The 22,320-nt window shown below is 36.9% G+C and overlaps 2 protein-coding genes across 4 annotated transcripts in view; one reads left to right on the top strand and one right to left on the bottom strand.

The window, feature by feature from the left end:
• The window catches only part of LOC107588979 (single-stranded DNA-binding protein 2-like), a 42,322-nt gene extending 33,651 nt beyond the window's left edge, over window positions 1-8,671 (bottom strand). Inside the window, exon 1 of one of the 2 annotated variants that reach the window (XR_001609635.1) lies at window positions 8,195-8,529. Coding sequence is in view for 1 of the 2 variants with exons in the window: in XM_016277272.1 (XP_016132758.1) it covers window positions 8,552-8,607 (56 nt within the window). In the remaining variant the exon portion in view is untranslated. Of the gene's footprint in view, window positions 1-8,194; window positions 8,530-8,551 lie in introns of those variants that run through there. The other variant, XM_016277272.1, reaches the window with a different exon arrangement.
• A 4,617-nt stretch (window positions 8,672-13,288) lies between these two features.
• Window positions 13,289-22,320, top strand: part of LOC107589034 (ubiquitin-like-conjugating enzyme ATG10) — a 27,022-nt gene continuing 17,990 nt past the window's right edge. Inside the window, exons 1-3 of one of the 2 annotated variants that reach the window (XM_016277329.1) lie at window positions 13,289-13,331; window positions 16,938-17,060; window positions 18,342-18,458. In XM_016277329.1, coding sequence (XP_016132815.1) covers window positions 13,329-13,331; window positions 16,938-17,060; window positions 18,342-18,458 — 243 coding nt within the window. In that variant the 5' untranslated portion in view covers window positions 13,289-13,328. Of the gene's footprint in view, window positions 13,332-15,293; window positions 15,307-16,937; window positions 17,061-18,341; window positions 18,459-22,320 lie in introns of those variants that run through there. The other variant, XM_016277330.1, reaches the window with a different exon arrangement.

The following is a 22,320-nucleotide window of genomic DNA, read 5'->3' as shown; positions in this document are numbered from 1 at the left end:
CATTATAATCCGTAATTATGTCCCCACTGGATGCAACAAATGCCTCATGTATAATGGGTTTTCATGTTTTTGAATCATCGCTCCGGCCTGACAGGGCATCATCACAATATGGTGAGGGGCGTAACATTACTGTCACACGCTTGAGGTATTCGGCCAATCACAACGCACTGGATAGCTGGCCAATCAGAGCACACCTTGCTTTTCAGACCGATGAGCTTTGTAAAAATCGACGCGTTTCTGAAAGGCGGGGCATAGAGGAGAAACAATAATGTACAGTATGTGGAAAATAATGTGTTTTTTGAACCTTAAACCGCATAAACACATTTCATTACACCAAATACACAAAATAATGTTCTTTTTAGCAACATCATATGACCCCTTTAAGTAACGAACCAGCACTTGCTAATTCTTAAACTTTATTAAACGCAACGTTTCTGTCCACTGACCTTCATCAGACAAATGCACATCAAATGACTTATTTTTGAGTCAACTTTTTGTTTGATTTTGTTCACATGCACCTATCGTGTTTCAGGTGTGCTGAGTTTACGTTGATTGAGTATTTAAGAAATTTGAAATAATTTGAAAATGGATTAAAAAATAATCGTGTAAAATAAACAGAACACACAATCATGCAGGTCACATGCACACTTCACAAGATCTCAACTAGATTCGACTAAGTCTGCAAGGTTTGTGAAATGAAATGTTCAGTAGTCATTCAAAGATTTGTTTAAATTATATAAATGCGTATTTGCGGAATGCTGACGCAAAATATAATGTTTGCCTTTCTATTAATAATAATATTAAAGCAATCGTTATAATACTTTTTTGTATACATTTTAATTCCTTTGTTTAACAGTTATATCTGATTATTAGATAGACTTCTATCCGTGTTAGACAGAACTGAATGACAACAGCGAACAAGAGGGAGAATGTGAGCGGTGTGTGCTCACTCAGGCGCTGCCGCAGCCGTTCTCGACGCCATCAAAATAAAAGTGCCTCGAACACATCGGCCAAACAGTAAAAACGTATCAGCCGATGCAGATATTTGAAAAATGCCAGATATCGGCCTTGGCGGTATATTGGTCGACCACTATTTTATGGGAATACAATATGCATGAACCATCTTCATCTTAAATGCTTTGAAAGCACATATAAACCTCTCTTTTGTTGTCAAAAAATAAAAAATGCATTAAAAAGTCACAGTAAAAACATCAATGTTTAAAACAGCCATAAATATTAGTATTATAATTTTAAAGTAGTACTGTAAAGTATTTTTCATATAAATTTTTTACTGTGAAATTACAATAGCAATATTTATTAAAAATGTTTATTTAGTAATAATAATCATCATCGTCATTTTATAGTCATCATAATATATAACCATAAAATTTTAGACTTCTTTAAATTATAAATGAGTATTTGTTTAAAGTTGACATTAGATGAAAAAGTATTATAGCTTTAACCCCCCCCCCCCCCCCCCCCGTATCACTAATAATAGAAAAGCAAACACTACAATACTGTTCTGTCTATTAAAAGTTATATCTAATAATTTATTAGACAGTACTGTTAAACAGAGACAGTAAACTAATGAAGATGGAGAAAAGGAGCTACATGCGTTCAGGCGCTGTCAAAATAAAAGTCCTGCTTCCAACACTTTGACAATTAAACCAATTGGAAAAACAATTAAAAAATGGCAGGTATTGGCTGATTGATTGGCCAATATGTCGTTCAACCACTAGTATAAACTAAACACAAATTTTTGCATTTGTGGCAGTAACAAACCTCAGTAGTAGTCATATACCAAAAATTTTCGATATTCCAATTAATCTGCCAATATGTGGCTATTTTGAGATTATCAATTCAAAAATATGCAAACAACTTAGTCAACAGGTAATCAGTTTTCAATTCTGTTTTGCAGATTTTTTTACTAAAATCAAATCAAATAATTGTATCTATTTTCATCTAATCTCATTGAATTGTATTGTGTGTAAATCGGCAAAATAATAGACATAAAAAAATTTACCGTCTGTGCCATTACACTGGTTTCAGGTAGTTAGCTATAAACGTGTTTAACTTGCCCAGCAGTATTATCTTCCAACTGTTGCTTTCCCATCATCGTACCTGACATGGAAGAGAAACGCAATCATAGAAGATGACAATTTAAGCTAATGCTCGTTATAGTGCCTATTGCATAAACGAAAATGCAACATTGTGTGAAATTGAGCTTGTGCAGCTAGAAGCGTCCATGTGGTATGTTTCAGGACTAAATGTGTTCATTGAGAAGGTTATGTTTATGGTAATCGCCGAACTAAAAACGAAGCCTAACTTCCATCAACGATGGAACAGATTAATTCTGTGCTATGTATGCTTTTCAAGCCACTGGGACATAAGCTTTGAGTTTTTCATTTTTTTTCCTTCCTCACATCACACAAACCATCCTCCTTGACAGTTAACCACTTGTCCACTTTTCTTTCAAGAGAAAAGATAAAAGGTACTGTGATCTTCTCAAAGCCGTCACCTCTTTAAACCTGCTGGTGCTACAACACCATACAGTCTAGCGGTTGTCAAATTCAAACAGCTTAAGTGTTAAAACAGAACTGACTGATTCTGCACTTCCTATCAAATAAAACATTGTCAAAAGCCTCCTTTGTCACTTATCGACATCACACTTTTATCCATTCGATGCTGAAATTTGCTTTCCAAAAAGACATTCTATTAGATGATTAAAACCAGCTTGTGATCTCTGAAAACAATTAACTAAATACAGTCTGTCTACTAAATATCGGTTTAATCCGTACATTACAGGTAAAGCTTTTCATTCACACTGAATGTGCAATTAAAAATCACATGCAGCATGAGTCAAACTTCCATCGGGATTTCATCTTTCCATTCCCACACTTTCAGCCAATGCATAAAATGACTGACCATTCATAAAAATAACCACATGCAATTGTGTCCATTCACAATGATCATATACAGGGTTCCCACACTTTTTGACCAATAACTGATGTGACTTTAAGATGTTTTTGTTACTGGATTTTTTTTTTTTTAATTTGGATAAGGATTTTAAGCACAAATAACCATTTCTAGGCAATTTCTAAACATTTTAAATCTGAACATAAATAAGTACATATTTCTCAAAAAAAGATTACAAGATGTCTTAAAGACTTCGTTTTGTTAATATTCACAAGCTTTCTAGGTCTGGAAATCACCCGGATTCTCGATTTCTAAGGCTGTGGGAGCCCTGTATATGCAAATTTTACACTTGGATTTTAGATTAAGATCATCTAAGTTTTTAGTCAAGAAAAAACTGAAACGAATGACAATGTATAGGAGCCATGGCTGTTAGCGTATGTGCTCTGTCATGCTCATATGGGAGATGTGGGTTTGAGTTCATGCATCACTTTCCCATTCCTTCTCTCTCTTCTCATGATTTTCTGTCTATTCTACACTGTCCCTGTAAATAAAAGTGGCAAAACCCCAAAATTTGAAAGAAAGCAGCGAAAATTAACAGAAAGTTATACAACAGTGATTATTTTTGAAATCCTAAAGCATTCCCAGCACAAATAAAGAACCACAAATGGCAGAAAAATTCATTTAGAAAGAGCGAGAAGCAGTAAGAAAATCTCATAACCAGCAAAACTGCTTTCTCAAGCTCAAATCCAATGCTGGAGAGTTTTCATCGAAAAACCACAAGTCCACACATGTCCCACAAGACACTGGCCTGAATGAAACTGCAATAATTGCTAATTACTTCAAGACCAGACCTCACTGCAGGAAGACAAAACTGTGTGTGTTCAAGCTGACAACAAAGGCGATATGAGAATACTAATTCAGTTTTAGACCACAGGAAATCAACGGGTGAGGTGACACTTTCTGATTGACTGACACTTGTCAAATAAGTTCCCATGTCCAAGACATCATCTCAGCAGTGATGACACTCTAAAATCTCCACACTGACAAACCAAATACACTCTAATACAACATATTTTAAAATACAGACACATGTCCTTTAATATATTCATGATAAAGGTATTTTTGGAGACTCCTAGCCAGAGCCGGCGCCAGCGCAGCACTGATGAGGGGGCTGCTGAGGTGACGAAAGGGGGCGATGACATAGGCTAGCACAAAGTAAAAGTAAAAAAAAAAAAAATACATATGTGGCCCATTCATGTATTTGTCAGACCGTAATCTACTACAACTATTAGAATACAGGGTTCACACAGTTAGTGTTTTGGTCGCGAGACAGGTCAGTGGAAGTTTGTTGTTTTTTTGCAAGGTCTAGAGACAGAAGCTTTTAGAAGCTGAATTTCTTTGAACTTGAGCGCCGTGTTTTAGAATGATGCATTATGCACGAGAATTATGCGTGAGAAGCTGCTATAAAGACCTGAGACGAGAGCGCAGCATTCAAGACGTCGAGTAGCGCATTTACATTGAAATACAATGGAAAAGTACAGCAGTGGAATGAAAAAACACGTTCTGAGTGAATGACCCTACTAAAAGCTACTTAGCAAATACAGAAGGCAGAGTATTGAATAAAACTAAATCGCATAGCCACCAAATTCAAAAATCTGACATCCAGGAAATAAATATGTCATCATAGTAGGGGTGTGCGATATTGACAAAAAATTATATCTCTATATTTTCTGGGATTTTATCGATAATGATAATTAGACGATATTTTGCTGAGTGTGTTATTGTGCCGGTACCTTAAGGACTGCCGAAGACAGCTGACTCCTAATGTTTTTAATATTCTTCATATTCTGTGTGGTGGTCAGTTCATACTGATAGAAATTAATCTGATTAACTGATTTTTGCATTTTATGGGCATTTTTACCTTTATAAAGCCATTTTTTGAGTCAAATTCTTACATTTAATCAGGGAATTAGAATAATAAGACATTTGGGCTGTTACCAAGCAAATGAAATCAACACAGAAGCTGCATCTGAAGTGGCATTTAGATGTATTTACACACATGTATTTTGTTTAATGCAAGACATGAATGCATTTAACCTGCAATTACAAATGCATAAATAATGTTTTGATATATTAAACATAAAACGTTGAATACTGATATTTGAAATTATTTAAAACATGAAAAAATTCACACAAAAAAAGAAAGAAAAAGCCGAAATGTGAAATTAAAACCGCCAGCAGGTGGCAGCAAATCACTGTTAATAAGTGCGTCATTGCGATTGAACCGAATCATTTAAACGGATGATTCATTCAAGAACGAAACACCGTCATGTTGCTCAGAGACACAAAACAGCACTGTGGCTGTATTCGGAATGATTTTTGTTAGCGAAATAGAGCAAAAACCAGCAATATGGTGTCTAAAACGTAAGTCTCTTAATTAACTTATTGTTTATTGAATTCAATGTCACATTTGTAATCGTTAAAAAAACCGACACTCTTCGTGTGAAATTGAATAACTATATGAAGTGGTATAAATATATAAATCTTCTGCAATCATGTCTTGAATTTGTGATCATTCTAAATGCATTTTAATAGACTGAATCATGCAGTGAAAGAAAACACACTAAATGCGCTCACGCACTAGTCTAGACTTCACATAATGCATGCATGCGCTCTGTAGGGATGTTTTGAATGGTTTTTGCAAAATACTCGATAATGTCAAATCGCACATCGTTAAAACAACAATTACGATATTATCGCAGACGATATACAGTATACAGGAAAGTATTCAGACCAATGTTGCTAATGATGACAGTTATTATTGGGGAATAACGCACTGACCAATAATGTCACAACTGACCAATCAGAATCAAGTATTCCAGAGAGCCATGTAATAAATATTTATTTATGAATGAATGAATAAGCCATGGGAAAGAATTCTTAATTTCATGTCATGTGTGTGTTTTTCTGTCAATATGGGGTGCTGTGTGTACATTAATGAGGAAAAAAATAGCTGAAATGATTTTAGCAAATGGCTGCAATATAACAAAGAGTGAAAAATTTAAGGGGGTCTGAATACTTTCCGTACCCACTGTATATCGCACACCCCTACATCATAGGCAGCAGTTTTACCACAAATACAGACAAGTGATACCACCACAACCACCAGAATTACTTAATTGTGTCTACTTTACAATGAAACACAAGCTCATTGCGACCGATTCCCTGACATAATACATTCATTGTGACCCATTTAACAGATGCATCATTTTAAGTTAGAACAACTTGAACAGCAACGAACAATAACAATACAGCGAAATAATTAGCCTAATTAACTACGATCATCTAGCCCTCTATCATACATTAAAAAATGATTTTATCAAAGCTTACTAAGTAGTGCTGTATTCTTAGTTGCACCGCTTGCACAGGAATTTGTGTCAGAGATGTAACAATTAAAATGCGACTTTGTGAAATGGACTGGCCTAAATTGTTGCTAGCATTATATTAATGCTAGAAAGCCTATGCATTTGGCAACTATATTATTTAAATAAACCATTATATGTCATAATCTATTTTCACACTCATCTTGGGTGAGGGGGCGGGATAGTCTAATAGTCTTGAGTGAGGGGGCGACGCCCCCCATGGCACCGGCTCTGCTCCTAGCAATGTTTATCAGAATGGTTTAAAGGATTAGTTCACTTCCAGAATGAAAATTCTGTCATAATTTACTCACCCTCCACTTGTTCCAAACCTGTATGAGTTTCTTTCTTCTGTTGAACACAAAAGAAGATATTCTGAAAAATGTTGGTATCCCAACAATTGATGAGCATCATTGACTTCCATAGTATTTTTTTTTCCTACTATGGAAGTCAATGGTGATCGGATACCAACATTTTTAGTTTTTCCCCCCAACATTTTTATTATTATTATACAGGTTTGGAACAAGAGGAGGGTGAGAAAATGATGACAGAATTTTCATTCTGGAAGTGAACTACTCCTTTAAGGTGTGCTAGACATCCTTCTAGGATACGCTAAAATCTCCACATTAGGCCAAACACATTTCAATATGACATATTTCTAAGGGGTCATATGATGCTTTTTTAAAGATCATTATTTGGTGTATTTGGTGTAACAGAATATGTTGACATGCTTTAATGTTCAAAAAACTTTTAACATACTGTACACTACCTCTCTCAAATGCTTCATTTTCTACAAAGTCCCTCCTTCCGACAAGCGCAGTCTGCTCTGATTGGCCAGCTGACCCAGTGCATTGTGATTGGCCGAACACCGCAAGCACTCGTCGGAAATGTAACGCCCCTTACCATAATCGCAAGCTTCATCTTTCAAAATAAATGTAAAGACAGAGCCCGAAAGGGGAACAGAGTCGCGTGACAGACACAGTGATGAAGCTGGTATGTGTTTGCAGTACACAAGCCACGGTTAAGACAGCTGCTTTGGTTTTGAGACTTTAGTCTTTGCAACTTCAGGGCTCTTATCTATGCACAATCAGCTTGTAACACTCCAAAGAGAAAGGAAAACTTGAAATCGCATCATATGACCCCTTTAAGGTGTGCTAGACATCCTTCTAGGATACTCTAAAATCTCCACATTAGGCCAAACACATTTCAATATGACATATTTCTAACATTTATAACTAAATCTGCAATATATTCATTAAAAATGTATTTTGGACGCTCTTAAATAGAGATATTCCCTCAGATGACCGTTGTAAGTGTACCGGACATCATTTAAAGATCACTCAAACTCTATCTTTCCCTGTTTAGCAAGTTTCTCCATTTCAGACACCATCAAACGAAATAAACATACCCATAAATGAAATATTGTAAAATGACATTCAATACAGATAAATCTTTTCCTCAGGTCGACGGACCTCTCGTGCCACCACCATCTTCACAGAGATTCGCGCGCAGCCAAAATCCTTATATAACAGCGAAAAAATAACCGCCACTAAGAAGAAGTCTCGCGCGCGCTGGAACTTTTCACGCTGAGACGTCAATCATACTCTTTCGCGCGCTATACTGCTCTCGCTCGCTTGCGCTGGAACTTTTCAGACCGGAACGCCAATCGCGCGAGCGCACGGAATACAGAAACACAGTTCGTACTTTTAACAAGGGATGGTTACCATTAATTTTTTTCTTTTCTTTTCTTTTTCTCAGCTTACCTGACTAGCTGAAATCGGCTTTTAAACTTGTAAACGGGTATGTACCATATCTTACCATGCACTTTTATTTTAAAGCCAAAAAACTTGTGTACTCACCTTATTCCAATACAAAAATGAGACGTAGAAATCCTTCAAATGAGCTATATAGCAACTTTGCATGCATAAATAAATATTTACTGATGCAGAAATGTACTCTTTTTATCGATAGTCCACATATGAAGTTTATTCTTCGCATCTCTTAACTTCTGCGCGTGCTATACGTTTACTAAAGGCGGCGTGTCGCGTTAATTAGACGCTAGAAATTCCGACAACTTTCTTGCACGAACTACAAGCGCTGTCAGAGACAACACAGCATCCGAGGAACAGAGCGTATCCGCCGCTTGTTAAAAGTCTGTCCGCGCGCTGTCTTCATTATAGAGATTCCCCCCCTCCCCCCTCATAAATAAAACTTACTTTTCCCTCGCTTGGCTGTCGGACGGTACGTTGTTACTCTTGCCTTTGGCGTACATGCTTGCAGAGAGCTCCGATTGTCACGCACCTGTCAACCCATCACAGCCTCCCCGGACACAACCCCGTCACCATGGTGACTACAGGAGCGATTGCTCTCATTGGACGGAGCGCCGAGAAGGAACGCCCATTTTGTTGGGTAACTCGAGTGAGTGACAGTTACTCAGCCCCGCCCCAACAGAAACACAACCCCTTTCTTATCTCCAGCACTCTGTCTGTGGAACACACACACACACACACACACACACGCACAGTCATACCCAGCACTGAGGGGAATTTGAAACCGTACTGAGAGGGATTTTAAACAACTGGCTGTTCCCCTCACAAGCAATCACACCCTCTACTGTCACTGGCCAAATTTAAAGTGAAATGGCAAATGTGGAGCGGATTCTTCAGCTTCTGCTTGTACAGATGATTGAAGTAAGATTATGTGGGTCGTACAAAAAAAAATACACATCTCTTCATGAAGTAATAGAGATAATGGTTTTGCATAATGTTTGTTTTGTCTTCTAAAAAATTGATGAATGGCACTACAGCAGTTTAGACAGCAAAATAATACTACCTAGAAATGGATAAATGACTGAGAGGTAATAAACATGCTTTTAATGTAAATAATAATTGATCTGATTACTTAGGGTGTATTCACACCCGGGGCCCGTTTCAATAAGGAGGTTCAACCAACTCTGAGTTAAAACTTGAACTCTGAGTTGACTTACTCTGAGATGGGAAACTCTTGAGTTTTCGGTTTCAGAACAGCTGAATTGAGTTAGTTCAATCGACTCGGAGTAGCTTGACTTTTAGCGCGTGCACCACGACTATGAAAAGCCATGATCAATGGAGCTCCGATTCACCATGGCAACAGCACCCGAGGTAGGTTATTGAATAGGCTATTCATTTCCATGTTATCCCACGGGCAAAAAAAAATATATAATAATAATAATATTATAAGTGCATTTTTCTTATTTTACAAATGATCTGCCAATAGGGTAAGAAAAATACAGCACCGGCTATTTACACTAAGTGGAATTAGCATACTTTCTTAGTGATAGATCCTATATTTACAGTAGGCTAAGTCCCAGCCAACATTGATATGTGGGCCCCATATGGGTTATACCCGGGCAGCATGGGTTCCGTGTGGGCATGGGCTGAAAATGGGCAATGTATGTGGGCCCCATGTGTGTTTCAAAATGTGGGTCCCATATAGGTTTGAACATATGGGACCTTTATGGGATCTATGCTGACAAATGGGCAATGTATGTGGGCCCCATGTGTGTTTCACAATGTGGGTCCCATATAGGTTTGAACATATGGGACCTTTATGGGATCTGTGTGGGCATGGGCTGAAAATGTCTCTAGATGCTATTTACACTTAGTGTAAAAAATAGTGATATATTCTATTTACCATGTAAAAGTAGCAGTTCTTTGCAATAAGTGTAAATAATAAATAGATGCTATTTATACTTTCTACTGGCGGATACATACTATTTGCACCTCAGTATTGTTGTACATTAATATGATGCAATAATAACATAGAGTGTAAATGATTATATTTATTAAAATTAAATTAAATTATTAAACACTCGTTAGGCACTTTACTTCCACTTTTAGAGCATTTTCTTCTTCATTTTTATTGAAAATAAATTTGAATGTGATATGTGATGGGAAAAGTGAGAAGAGCGAGCTCGGCAAAAGTCGGACTCGAACCCGGTGTTCTGTCGATTTGTGCTACCCTGTCAGATTTTGCTACCTCCCATTAAAACAGTGGGTAGTACAATTCGACAACGAAAAATGATACCTGTCAAATTATGGTTTATTAATGTCTACACCTACCCCAACCCTAAACCTACCCTTACAGTAATGCAAATACAGTAATTATGTGTTATATTGGCAGTTGTGGCTAGAAGGGATACAGCTACCGGAAAGCAACAATAAATAATTTTTTCTACCTATTAGATTGTGTTTTATTAACGTCTACATCTACCCCAACCCTAAACCTACCCTTACAGTAATCCAGATATTTGCACTTAGTAATAGACACAAAATAAACTAACCGTACCAGAGTACGTTTGGAAGTGGACCGAAACCACCTCGGTACGGTTGTTTGGTCCACAACCGAATGTGATTGCTGTATTCACACCTGCCAAGAAGGTCCGCACCAAGAGGGTAAACGAACTTGAGTTCGATTCAATCTAACCAAACAAGACAGGTGTGAATACACCCTTAGATTACTGAGATATTTTCAGACAAATGGGATTTACACAATGTCGAACTAAAGTAGAGGCTTAACTACTTTTATCAAATTCTGGCTAAATATTTTAAAACAGTAGGCTATATAATATAAATTTATATGTTTGAAATTTCAAATAAAGGAAATTTTTTTATCAAAATGTATATTTTCATGTTTAGAAACTGGAATGTTGGCTTAATGTTCTTATTGCAATCTGGTTGTGTTTACACAAATCTGACATACGAACATTCTTGTGCTTGTAAACAGTCAATGTGACAGTCAACATCAAATCAAAATGGACTGTTTACTTACCTATTTATTTCCTAATGCACTTTCTTCATCTTATTGTGGATGATCCATCGATTGCATGATATTGCAAATAAAATAACATATTTTTCTTCATAAACTGATCAAAATACAATACACTTCTACTGAAATACCGTTCCCTTTCCACCTGTGTCAGGTAGGCCACACATGCTATTGGATAATGTTAAACAATAGCGAAATCGCTACTCTGCCATTGGTTGATTTTGGAATACCATACTAGTATACTAACATATGGCAGAAATACTATGAGTAAATATGCAGCTCAGCCATTGTTTTACCAAAATTGGGTCCTGGTAACACACACTTTTCACCAATCAATCAGTTCCTTTCATGCATTCGTTCCCCGTTTCAATCTGGAATACATAAAATTATGGAAGCGCTGACTTAATTCTTTTCATCTCGACTAGTTGGTTGGTTAGATCATTCCATACTATACAAGTTTTAAATGTATTTTTAATGTATAAAATCATATAAAAGTATAACACATATTTTTCAGATAACAAAAATTCAGTAAAATATTGTAAATAATACAAGTAACCCCCTCTTAAGTCCTAAACTATACTTTTTGTTGTCAATGTACTGTTAGCTACTGTAATATTCAACCTGTTATATTTGAAACTAAGATCACTGGAAGACCCTTAAGGGTCCTTGTTTAATTCTCTGCCCTCTTACTACTAAAAAGTCTTTATAAATAGAATACACTATGGATCGAAATGTGGATTCACTGCATTGGTCAACTAAAAATGCGTCAAATCTTTAGTTTGGTAGAAAGTCCCTCGTTGTGGACGCTGATCTTTTCTCTTTTCGGTTGTGTATATTATTTTGGCGAGTGTTTTAACTGCTCTCTGTCCTCTGATGTCTGCGTTGTGCTTTTTCCCCCCGAAAGTGGGCGGCTTGAAACCGCCTGTGCTGAATAACACTGGCTGTTCCGTTGCACCCCCTCCGCGCTTCAGGATCCCGGAAGTAGCCGTGTGAGATCATGGTAAGACAGAGCGATAGAGCAGTTTGCGCTGGTGTGGATGTTCTTTCTGACAGCTCCGAGTCATGCAGCAGCAATGTAAAATGTCAGGCAGCCGGCGTTTTAGAAATTACAACAATGTCAAAAGACGTGCAATGCAGTTACCACATCAACGTTGCTGCTTACTTTATAAATAAGTGCTCTCGAGTGCTGCACGGTTGAAGCGCCACGAGAGCTGATGCTCAAACTGTTGTTCCGTCCTTTATGTTGATCTGCGCCTGTATCTGATTCAGGCTGTAAAGTTTCAGGAGGCTGTCGTCGTAACTGAGAAGTCAATAGAATGAAATATTGATATTTGTAAGTTTAATGTGATTGTCATTTTTAGATGTTAAAATACTTCATATCAAAATTTAATAACCAGAGATAACTGCATATTAAAATGGATGTTTATATGTAGATCATTCATAGGTTAAATAGTGGAAATACTATAATTTAGTGGCGTTAAGTAGGCTATTCAATTTTTTGTTTGAGTAGTCCAACACTGACTCAACCAATGGTGTGAGTTTGGGGCGGGACTATCTTTCTGACCAATGGCAGCTGGTGCATGTTTGTGGGGGAAACCTGTGTGAATACAGTCAGTGTTTCTGAGGGTGCGCTTATGCTACACCATTTTCAACTAAAAATAGTAATGTATAAAATCATATAAAAGTATAACACATATTTTTCAGATAACAAAAATTCAGTAAAAGATTGTAAATAATACAAGTAACCCCCTCTTAAGTCCTAAACTATACTTTTTGTTGTCAATGTACTGTTAGCTACTGTAATATTCAACCTGTTATATTTGAAGCTAAGATCACTGGAAGACCCTTAAGGGTCCTTGTTTTATTCTCTGCCCTCTTACTACTAAAAAGTCTTTATAAATAGAATACACTATGGATCGAAATGTGGATTCACTGCATTGGTCAACTAAAAATGCGTCAAATCTTTAGTTTGGTAGAAAGTCCCTCGTTGTGGACGCTGATCTTTTCTCTTTTCGGTTGTGTATATTATTTTGGCGAGTGTTTTAACTGCTCTCTGTCCTCTGATGTCTGCGTTGTGCTTTTTCCCCCCGAAAGTGGGCGGCTTGAAACCGCCTGTGCTGAATAACACTGGCTGTTCCGTTGCACCCCCTCCGCGCTTCAGGATCCCGGAAGTAGCCGTGTGAGATCATGGTAAGACAGAGCGATAGAGCAGTTTGCGCTGGTGTGGATGTTCTTTCTGACAGCTCCGAGTCATGCAGCAGCAATGTAAAATGTCAGGCAGCCGGCGTTTTAGAAATTACAACAATGTCAAAAGACGTGCAATGCAGTTACCACATCAACGTTGCTGCTTACTTTATAAATAAGTGCTCTCGAGTGCTGCACGGTTGAAGCGCCACGAGAGCTGATGCTCAAACTGTTGTTCCGTCCTTTATGTTGATCTGCGCTGTAGTATATTCGAGCTCAGCTCCATTAAGACGCCATATAACGCTTTATGTAACGTCAATATCAGTAAAGGGTGCTCCCTGGAAACATGTCTAAGATTCCTGATCTGATTCAGGCTGTAAAGTTTCAGGAGGCTGTCGTCGTAACTGAGAAGTCAATAGAATGAAATATTGATATTTGTAAGTTTAATGTGATTGTCATTTTTAGATGTTAAAATACTTCATATCAAAATGTAATAACCAGAGATAACTGCATATTAAAATGGATGTTTATATGTAGATCATTCATAGGTTAAATAGTGGAAATACTATAATTTAGTGGCGTTAAGTAGGCTATTCAATTTTTTGTTTGAGTAGTCCAACACTGACTCAACCAATGGTGTGAGTTTGGGGCGGGACTTCTTTTATTGCGCGATTCTGAAATGGAAGAAATCGTTGGCGATAATGACAGCTGTTTGCATAGCTTCTCAGTGAACTACGGCTCTGTGAGGTAAATGCTGCTCCATCTGAAAGCATGTGAAAATACCACATTTAATAATATATTTTTACTCCAAACTCACTTCATAATGTCAGTGGAGTGTTTGAAATAAATCCTTCTGTGAGATGACGTGGCTTCTTACACAGAATAAGGCATGCAACATATTTCATAGTATTTAAGCAGTGATAAAGGCATTGCATTATAAATATACTTTATTTTAATGAAAATTATAATAATAAGAACTCGGATAAACCGTATATTGCCGTAGTCGTGTGTTTATTAGTCACGTTGAATCAATGAAAGCAGTTGAATCTTCTGTTTATTCAGCTGCAGCGATAGACATTTTCTGGGTTTCTTCTGCGAGGCGTATTTGGAGTTTCAGCGCGAGAGCACCCTCTGGCCTTTGGATGGAGATTTACTGCTGATCACAGAACCGTGCTTCACTGAAAGATACGCATGACAATCGCCGCTTCTGTCGAATCGCGATCTCGATTCCATTTCGATTTATCGTGCAGCCCTAGTAAGGGTGATGTCGTGCGCATGCATATTACATGTTTGCGTAGTGTTTCTCTCCAAAATGAGACCGCCAACTACTGGCCTGACGAGCATAATACAGCATTTTATATGTGTGAATGGGGATCGTTTTGACAACATGGTCATCTGTACATGAAAAACACATTTTTAAGCACATCGTTGTCATATAAATGTAGGCTACCCTAAAATTGTTATGAATGAATGAATGAATGATGCATTTATATAGAGCTTTTATTGTATATTGTTGTAGACCCAAAGTGCTTTACAATCGTGGGGGGGTCTCTCCTCAACCACCACCAGTGTGCAGCATCCACTTGGATGATGCGACGGCAGCCACAGCACAACGGCACCAGTGCGCTCACCACACACCAGCTACAGGTGCAGAGGAGAGAGAGTCATAGAGCCAATCAAGTGGTTGGGGATTATTAGGAGGCCATGATTGACAAAGGCCAGGGGGGCAATTTTGGCCAGGACACTGGGGTAACACCCCTACTCTTTACGTGAAGTGCCATGGGATTTTTAATGACCACAGAGAGTCAGGACCTCGATTTAACGTCTCATCCGAAAGACGGTGCTTTTTGACAGTATAGTGTCCCCGTCACTATACTGGGGCATTAGGACCCACACAGACTACAGGGTGAGCACCCCCTGCTGGCCTCACTAACACCTGTTCCAACAGCAACCTACTTTTCTCAGGAGGTCTCCCATCCAGGTACTGACCAGGCTCAGCCCTGCTTAGCTTCAGTGGGTAACCAGTCTTAGGCTGCAGGGTGATATGGCTGTGGCAACTGTGGTTAAGATTGTTAGGCCAAATTTAAAGGGATAGTTCACCCAAAAATAAAAATTCTGTAATCATTTAATCACCCTGTACAAGTTTCTTTCTTCTGTTGAGCCTAAAAAAGATATTTTGAGGAATGTTGGTAACCAAACAGTTGATGATAACCAAAAAAATACTGTGGAAGTCAATGGCTACCATCAATTGCTTGGTGAGTGGTGATGTGAGGAAATGATGACAGAATTAAAATTTTTGGGTGAACTATCCCTTTAAGTGTGCAGCTGTGTATTATAAAAACATTCATGTACATGCTATATTCACCATGTTATATTATAACAAACTAGCAACAACCATAAAAATAATATTTATGCTTTTATTCTTTATTGTCTCTTGACAGTGAAATTGGACGCACAATAATGGTTCTTCGCAGTTCGTAATATTTACTAAAACCTTCAAGTCAGCATGAAATGAAAACTCTTAATCTATGTTCTAAAATGCATGTTACAAATTATTTTGTACACAATTCTTAATTTATAATTTTAAAAAAAATTTGTTTTATTATTTTGACATTGTAATGATTAATCAAAATGTCATAACTGTACCCTTCAGTGAAAATCACAAACTTCTTTCTGATGAAGTTTGCAGGACTTCTCCAAACATTTAGTCCATTATATTCATTCTGTATATTCATCATAATAAATGGAATACACAATCTTTCTGGCAAGTGAAAAAGTTCTGAAAAAATCTATGTTTGCCAAGTAGCATAGCAACTTTTTGAGTTCACAAGTGTGCATGTATCAAGAATGGTTTCAAACGTGGCTCATCCCATCTCAATTCTGATTACGTACTAATCTTTATTTAAAGAACTGTCCTTTCCCCACATGTCAGAATTGGACTATAGCTAGACACACAGACACTGCTAATCCATTCAAGAGTGTGCACATTTTGTTTATCACTTCATATGCTGTAATTAATCATCAATGTTGTGTCCATTTAGTTTGGAGTTGTAGATGCTCACTAAACCGACTGATCAGTGAAGATGCAAATAAATGGGTTTGTTTGATGTTTCTCATTTCTGCTGGTTCATGCAGAGGGGGTGAACGAGGCATGAGCAGGAAAGGGCCACTTAGCGAATCAACCGTTTCCTCTCGAGTAATTGAAGCCAGAGCCACTGCTGCGATCCAGCAACCTAAAGTTGTGATGGAATTTGTGTTTCGACGATTCCAAATGTGCATGTGGATTTGTTGAGAGATCTTAGTCAACTACAGAGCTGTCCCAATTTGCTTTCTTAATACAGATTCCTGGTGTAATTGTGCATGTTTAATTTGCATGTTATTCCAATGAGCGTGCCTTCATGGTGCAATCAACTCTTGATGGAAAAAAATCACGTTATCTTATCTCATATTTTATCTTACCCGGAAATCACATTACAGAAGTAAAATGGGTTGGGAATGGTGTTTCATGTTGACTTTACAATGTTCACATCAACAGTGATGTTTGTTTTGAAGCATGATGTTGAAGTGATCTTCAGTTATTAGCCATTTAAATGTGCTTAATCTTACCCTCAGATGGCAGCTGAGAGAAACCCTGCGTCATGTTACCTGGATGAAAGGACCTTCCAGCTTTGCTGTCAGCTCTTTCTCCAACACTCTGAGACCATCCAGGATGGCTGGAGCTGGGAGCAGATCAAGGTGAAGTGAATGTCTGAGTAACTCCACAAAGTCTGGGCCTACTTGTTCTCCTTAGAAGATCATTATGAAAGAAAGAACTTTAAGTGTGAATCTCACAAAACATGTCAAGAAAGAAAGACTTTTAATGAAGGAAATTAAGCCTATTTTTGAAGATATTTGGTATTTTGACATTAATTTAATGACAATGACATTCCCTCTTAAAATTCTCCCTACTTTTTGGGTTCTTACTGCAGTAATGTTTAAAATGACTGTAATACAACTTTGTTTACATTACATTTATGTGTTTAGCAGATGCTTTAGTGAATTGAGGAACATAAAAAATAGGCTTTGTTTAAAGGAATATTTCACCCAAAAATTTAAATTGGCTGAAAATGTACTCGCCCTCAGCCCATCCAAGATGTAGATGAGTTTGTTTCGTCATCAGAACAGATTTGGAGAAATGTAGCATTACATCACTCGCTCACTAATGGATCCTCTGCAGTGAATGGGTGCCGTCAGAATGAGAGTCCAAACAGCTGATAAAAACATCACAATAATCCACAAGTAATCCACACCACTCCAGTCAGTCAATCAATTAACATCTTATAAAGTGAAAAGCTGCATGTTCGTAAGAAGCAAATTCATCTTTTAAGTAATTTTAACTGTAAAACTTTGCTTCTGACAAAATATGTCCATAATTCATAATAACTCTTCCTCCAGTGAAAAAGTCCATCGCCTGTTGTTCTCTCACATCAAAATTCATCGACATATTTGTTTAGAACTGTTTTGGACTGTTTTTGCATATGAACGGTGCTTGATCTGTGCATATTTCTCTACTGATTCAGACGAGATGACTTTTTCACTGGAGAAAGCAATGTTATGGACAGAGAACCCATAACTCATATTTTAGTTGAAAGCTAGTTAGTGGTGGATTTCTTATTTTCTTGCAAACACATCTTTTCGCTGCTAAAGACATTAATTGGTGGTCTGGAGTGGCGTGGATTATTGTGATGTTTTTATCAGCTGTTTAGACTCTCATTCTGACGGCACCCATTCACTGCAGAGGATCCATTGCTGAGCAAGTGATGTAATGCTACATTTCTCCAAATCTGTTCTGATGACGAAACAAACTCCTCTACGTCTTGGATGGCCTGAGGAGGAGTACATTTTCAGCAAATTTACATTTTTGAGTGAACTATTCCTTTATAATGTATATAATTAAAAAAATATATTTTATTCATTGCATTTTTGGGTAAAATATGACCCAGACATGTTCTTGACAGGTTTTCTGCTTTGTTCTAGGGCACTGATGAAGGCTTCATGAAGAAGACTCTTCTCATCCCTGTAAAATCCAGTGTTTTGCCCAAAACACATGAGTGTTCCATGCAGGATGAAAACATGTTGACAGATGACACCCAGGTAAGACGAGTATCACTTTTACTATTACTCATACTTAGTAGGGCTGTCAAAATGACTGAAAAACTACATTTGAATTTTCCACTTAAATATGATCAAAATTCGAATTATATTCGAATTTAAAAGGCATAATTTCAGTTAGGGGGAAAAAAAGCTTTTGGCTTCTCTCCTGAGGCCACAAGAGGGCGCATCGAGCAAAATATTATGCAGTTTCTTCAAAGTGTAATAGAATAACACGACTATCTTTGAAAAAAAGTGCATAATGTTTATAAACAATATATAATTAATAAAGTTGCTTAAACAATTAAAAAAAAAAAAAAACAGCACCATGCATGTATGTATAGTTTAATAGAAAGGACCCGAAACCAATCACAAAGAGTAGGCTACTTTCTTCATTTAAAAACATGAGATGCAGTGGGATGGGGAAAACCGCCATAAAGTCTTGAGACATGTTTTTTAAAAGTTGAACTTACATTCATTTTACATGGCTTTCTAAACATGCCACTCTCTTGTGCGAGATGCGAGTGCAACACTGATAGATGTCCCTCTAGAAAATGTGATAAATATGCGTTGTGTGTGAACGGCTTGGTTTCAGTTTCGCCGTGAACAACATCTTTGCCACACTGATGCTCTCGTTTTCCGCAATATATTGAATGAACAACGTAGCAGCGCCGCATCTAGTGGGTTCAACTGGATAGGCTAACAAAAGCATTAAAATGCTATTACACTTACATTTTCGTCGCATTTCGTGCGCCACTGATAAGGCTGCCTGACGGCTGACGCAGACCTAAAATGTGGATTTTTTTTTTTTTTTAATTCGACGAATATTCGAAATTCGAATTTTTTTTGACAGGTCTAATACATAGGGTTAGTGATTTGAACAAACCACTGAAGCCAAGTTTTAACCTTTGACGAGCAAGTCATCCCACAGCACTTCGTCTTACCCATTTTGGTCATAAAAGTGTACTGTCTCTGAACCAGGGGTGGTTCTTGGTTGGAATGAGCCAGTCCATTTATAAACCCTAACAAAATGGTCCACCAAAAATGAAGACTTGACCTAAGTGTTTCCCCACATACTGAATCAATTACCTGAAGGAAACACTTTAACTAAATCCTGTGCTTTATAACTGTCCTGGGTTTAGCTTTGGAAAAACTTGCTAATGTTGGCATATGCTTTTATGTGACTGTTAAGATGTTTATGCTCTTTTGTCCATAAGGGTGTTTTACACATGATTGTTTAACTTTGTCTGCACACTACATGCATTCTCCATTTGGGGAAAATGGTTGTGCGTGACATATTTAAACTTTAAAGAGCATGTACGCAAAAAAAACTTACGTCTTTGAAGGTTGTATCAGCAAAATACAGTATTTTGATTCATATACTGGTCTAAATGACTCATCCAAAATGGGGGGTTGTGCCTTGTGGCTGATTTTTCTTTACCTCCACTCTCAGCCCATTTCATTAGTAAGCCCTTCCGGCTGATTGCAAATGACTCGACTTGCATATTACCATTCAGCTCACACACACAAGAGAAGACTCGACACCTTCTCCTTTCATGAAGGAGATTTTGCCATATTTCGGTGCTACTGGAGAAAGCAGTTTTTGTTTTTATTAAGTAACTGATTATAATGCAATCCAATTTGATATTGCGTGGTTAAGGCTGGTCCATTGCACTAATTATTAATGATATCCACTACATATATTTATATATGTACAGTTTTTGCTCTGAAATAGTATTTGTTTTAAGAGTAACTACCATAGGCAAACTAACCAGATTGCTTGGTCTAGGATATACAGTAAATAGTTTATATTATATTTTATAGTAAAATTACATTGTATATTATTATTTGTAGATATATGAACAAAATCTTTAAGAATATATAATAATTATTTAATATACTGTCTCTTTTCTGCAAAAAGAAATAGTACATTATTTCTAAGTATGTTATGTAAATGATGTAAAGTATATATTCATCATGGAAGTAATTGTTGTGTATTTTCAGTACAACAAACAATTTTACTGTAAAGTGTCCCACTGCATTATGGTAATGAGAATTTGGATGGGAATACGTGCTAAAATCTCAAGCAAAAAATATCACTGTTGTAATCTGAAAAGAAATAATGTATTATATAATTTGTGAAGTCTTTATTCATAATGGGAGTATTTGTTGTATGTTTTAAGTACCAAAAAAACAAGACATGACAATAAAATGTGCCAGTGCATTACATTAATAGAAATTTAAAAGGGAACATGGGCTTAAATAAATGAAATAAGTAGTATATATGACCCTGCCTGTGAAAACCCAGCTTAAGTCATTTTTTTGTGATTTACTGTTTTCTACATAAAATCCTCCTTCATAAAGATGTAGAGCAGTGGTCTCGAACTCAATTCCTGGAGGACCACAGCTCTGCACAGTTTTGCTCCAACCCTAATCAAACACACCTGATCCAACTAATCAAGTCTTTCAGGATTATTAGAAACTTACAAGTAGGTGTGAGTTACAGCTAAACTCTGCAGAGCTGTGGCCCTCCAGGAATTGAGTTTGAGACCACTGATGTAGAACATTCTGTGAAAGTATAACCTTTATATCTTTACTATTTTCTGAGTAAGGCCATGTCAAAGATTGAAATAATAGTGAAGTTAATGGTTGTAATCAAACTTTGATGCTTGTTATCTCATAATTAGATTTTGAGACTTTAGCCTGGATTTCACAAACAGGGTCACATATTATATAATTTGTAAAGTATTTATTCATCATGGTAGGATTAGTTGTATATTTTAAGTAAAAAAATAAAAAATAACTTGACAGTAAAATGTCCCAGTTCATTAAGGTAATGAGAATTTGGAAGGGAAAATGTACTTGCATCTCAAGCAAAAAATATCATTGTTGTAATGCACAAACCACAAAGAAATACTATAGTGTATTATATAAATTGTAAAGTATTTATTCATCATAGTACTATTTGTTATATTTTAAGTACAAAACAACAACTTTATGCATTATAATAATGAGAAATTGGAAGGAAAAATGTTCTTAAATCTCAAGCAAAAAGTATAATTTGTTGTAATGTGAAAAGAAATAGGATATTAAATACATTGTAAAGTTATTTATTCATCATGGTACTATTTGTTATATTTTAAGTACAAAACAACAACTTTATGCATTATGATAATGAGAATTTAGAAGGAAAAATATGCTTAAATCTCAAGCAGAAAATCTTGATGAGCCAAAATATTCGTAATGCTAATGTCTTGTTTTTCTGTCCTTTTGCTGTTGAGGTGAAATGCGTGTGAGATTTTTCAATTTCTGATGAATTACTGATACACCAAAAAGGCCAGTATTGTCTGCAGTGATACCAACTCAACATCAGCATCTTTGTTCACTCATAACATTCAAGTCTTGCGTGCAGTCGTGCCACAGCCCACGTCACCTGACATGCCCTGCATAAAAGAACATTTAGAAAACTTGACCTTGGTAAAGACTGTTCGTCAGCAAGCAGTAGCTTGCAGGCTACAAGAAAGCCTCTTTTTCCCCCATTGTTGAGGAAAGGAAGAAAAAAAAATTTCTTTCTTTTTTTGTGGCATCCTGTTTTCAGTGATGGAATTCTTTTAGGGAGTGAATAAATGCTTCACTCAACAAAAATCTATCAGGGTTAACCCTTTCAGTGCCACACACCTGACGTCTGTGGAGCTGTGCTTAATGTTACTCTCCGTCTGTGAGCACCTGTACATGAAGGGTTCATTCAGGGCTGGATTGGGACAAAAAATCGGCCCTGGCATTGTTTTGGTCCAGGCGGCCCACCACCACTTCTATCTATCTATCTATCTATCTATCTATCTATCTATCTATCTATCTATCTATC

This window comes from Sinocyclocheilus grahami, unplaced genomic scaffold, assembly GCF_001515645.1.
Source record: "Sinocyclocheilus grahami isolate Dianchi unplaced genomic scaffold, SAMN03320097.WGS_v1.1 scaffold110.1, whole genome shotgun sequence".
Lineage (NCBI taxonomy): Eukaryota > Metazoa > Chordata > Actinopteri > Cypriniformes > Cyprinidae > Sinocyclocheilus > Sinocyclocheilus grahami.
The sequence above is the reverse complement of the archived record's forward strand: the minus strand, read 5'-3'. Positions and strand labels throughout refer to the sequence as shown.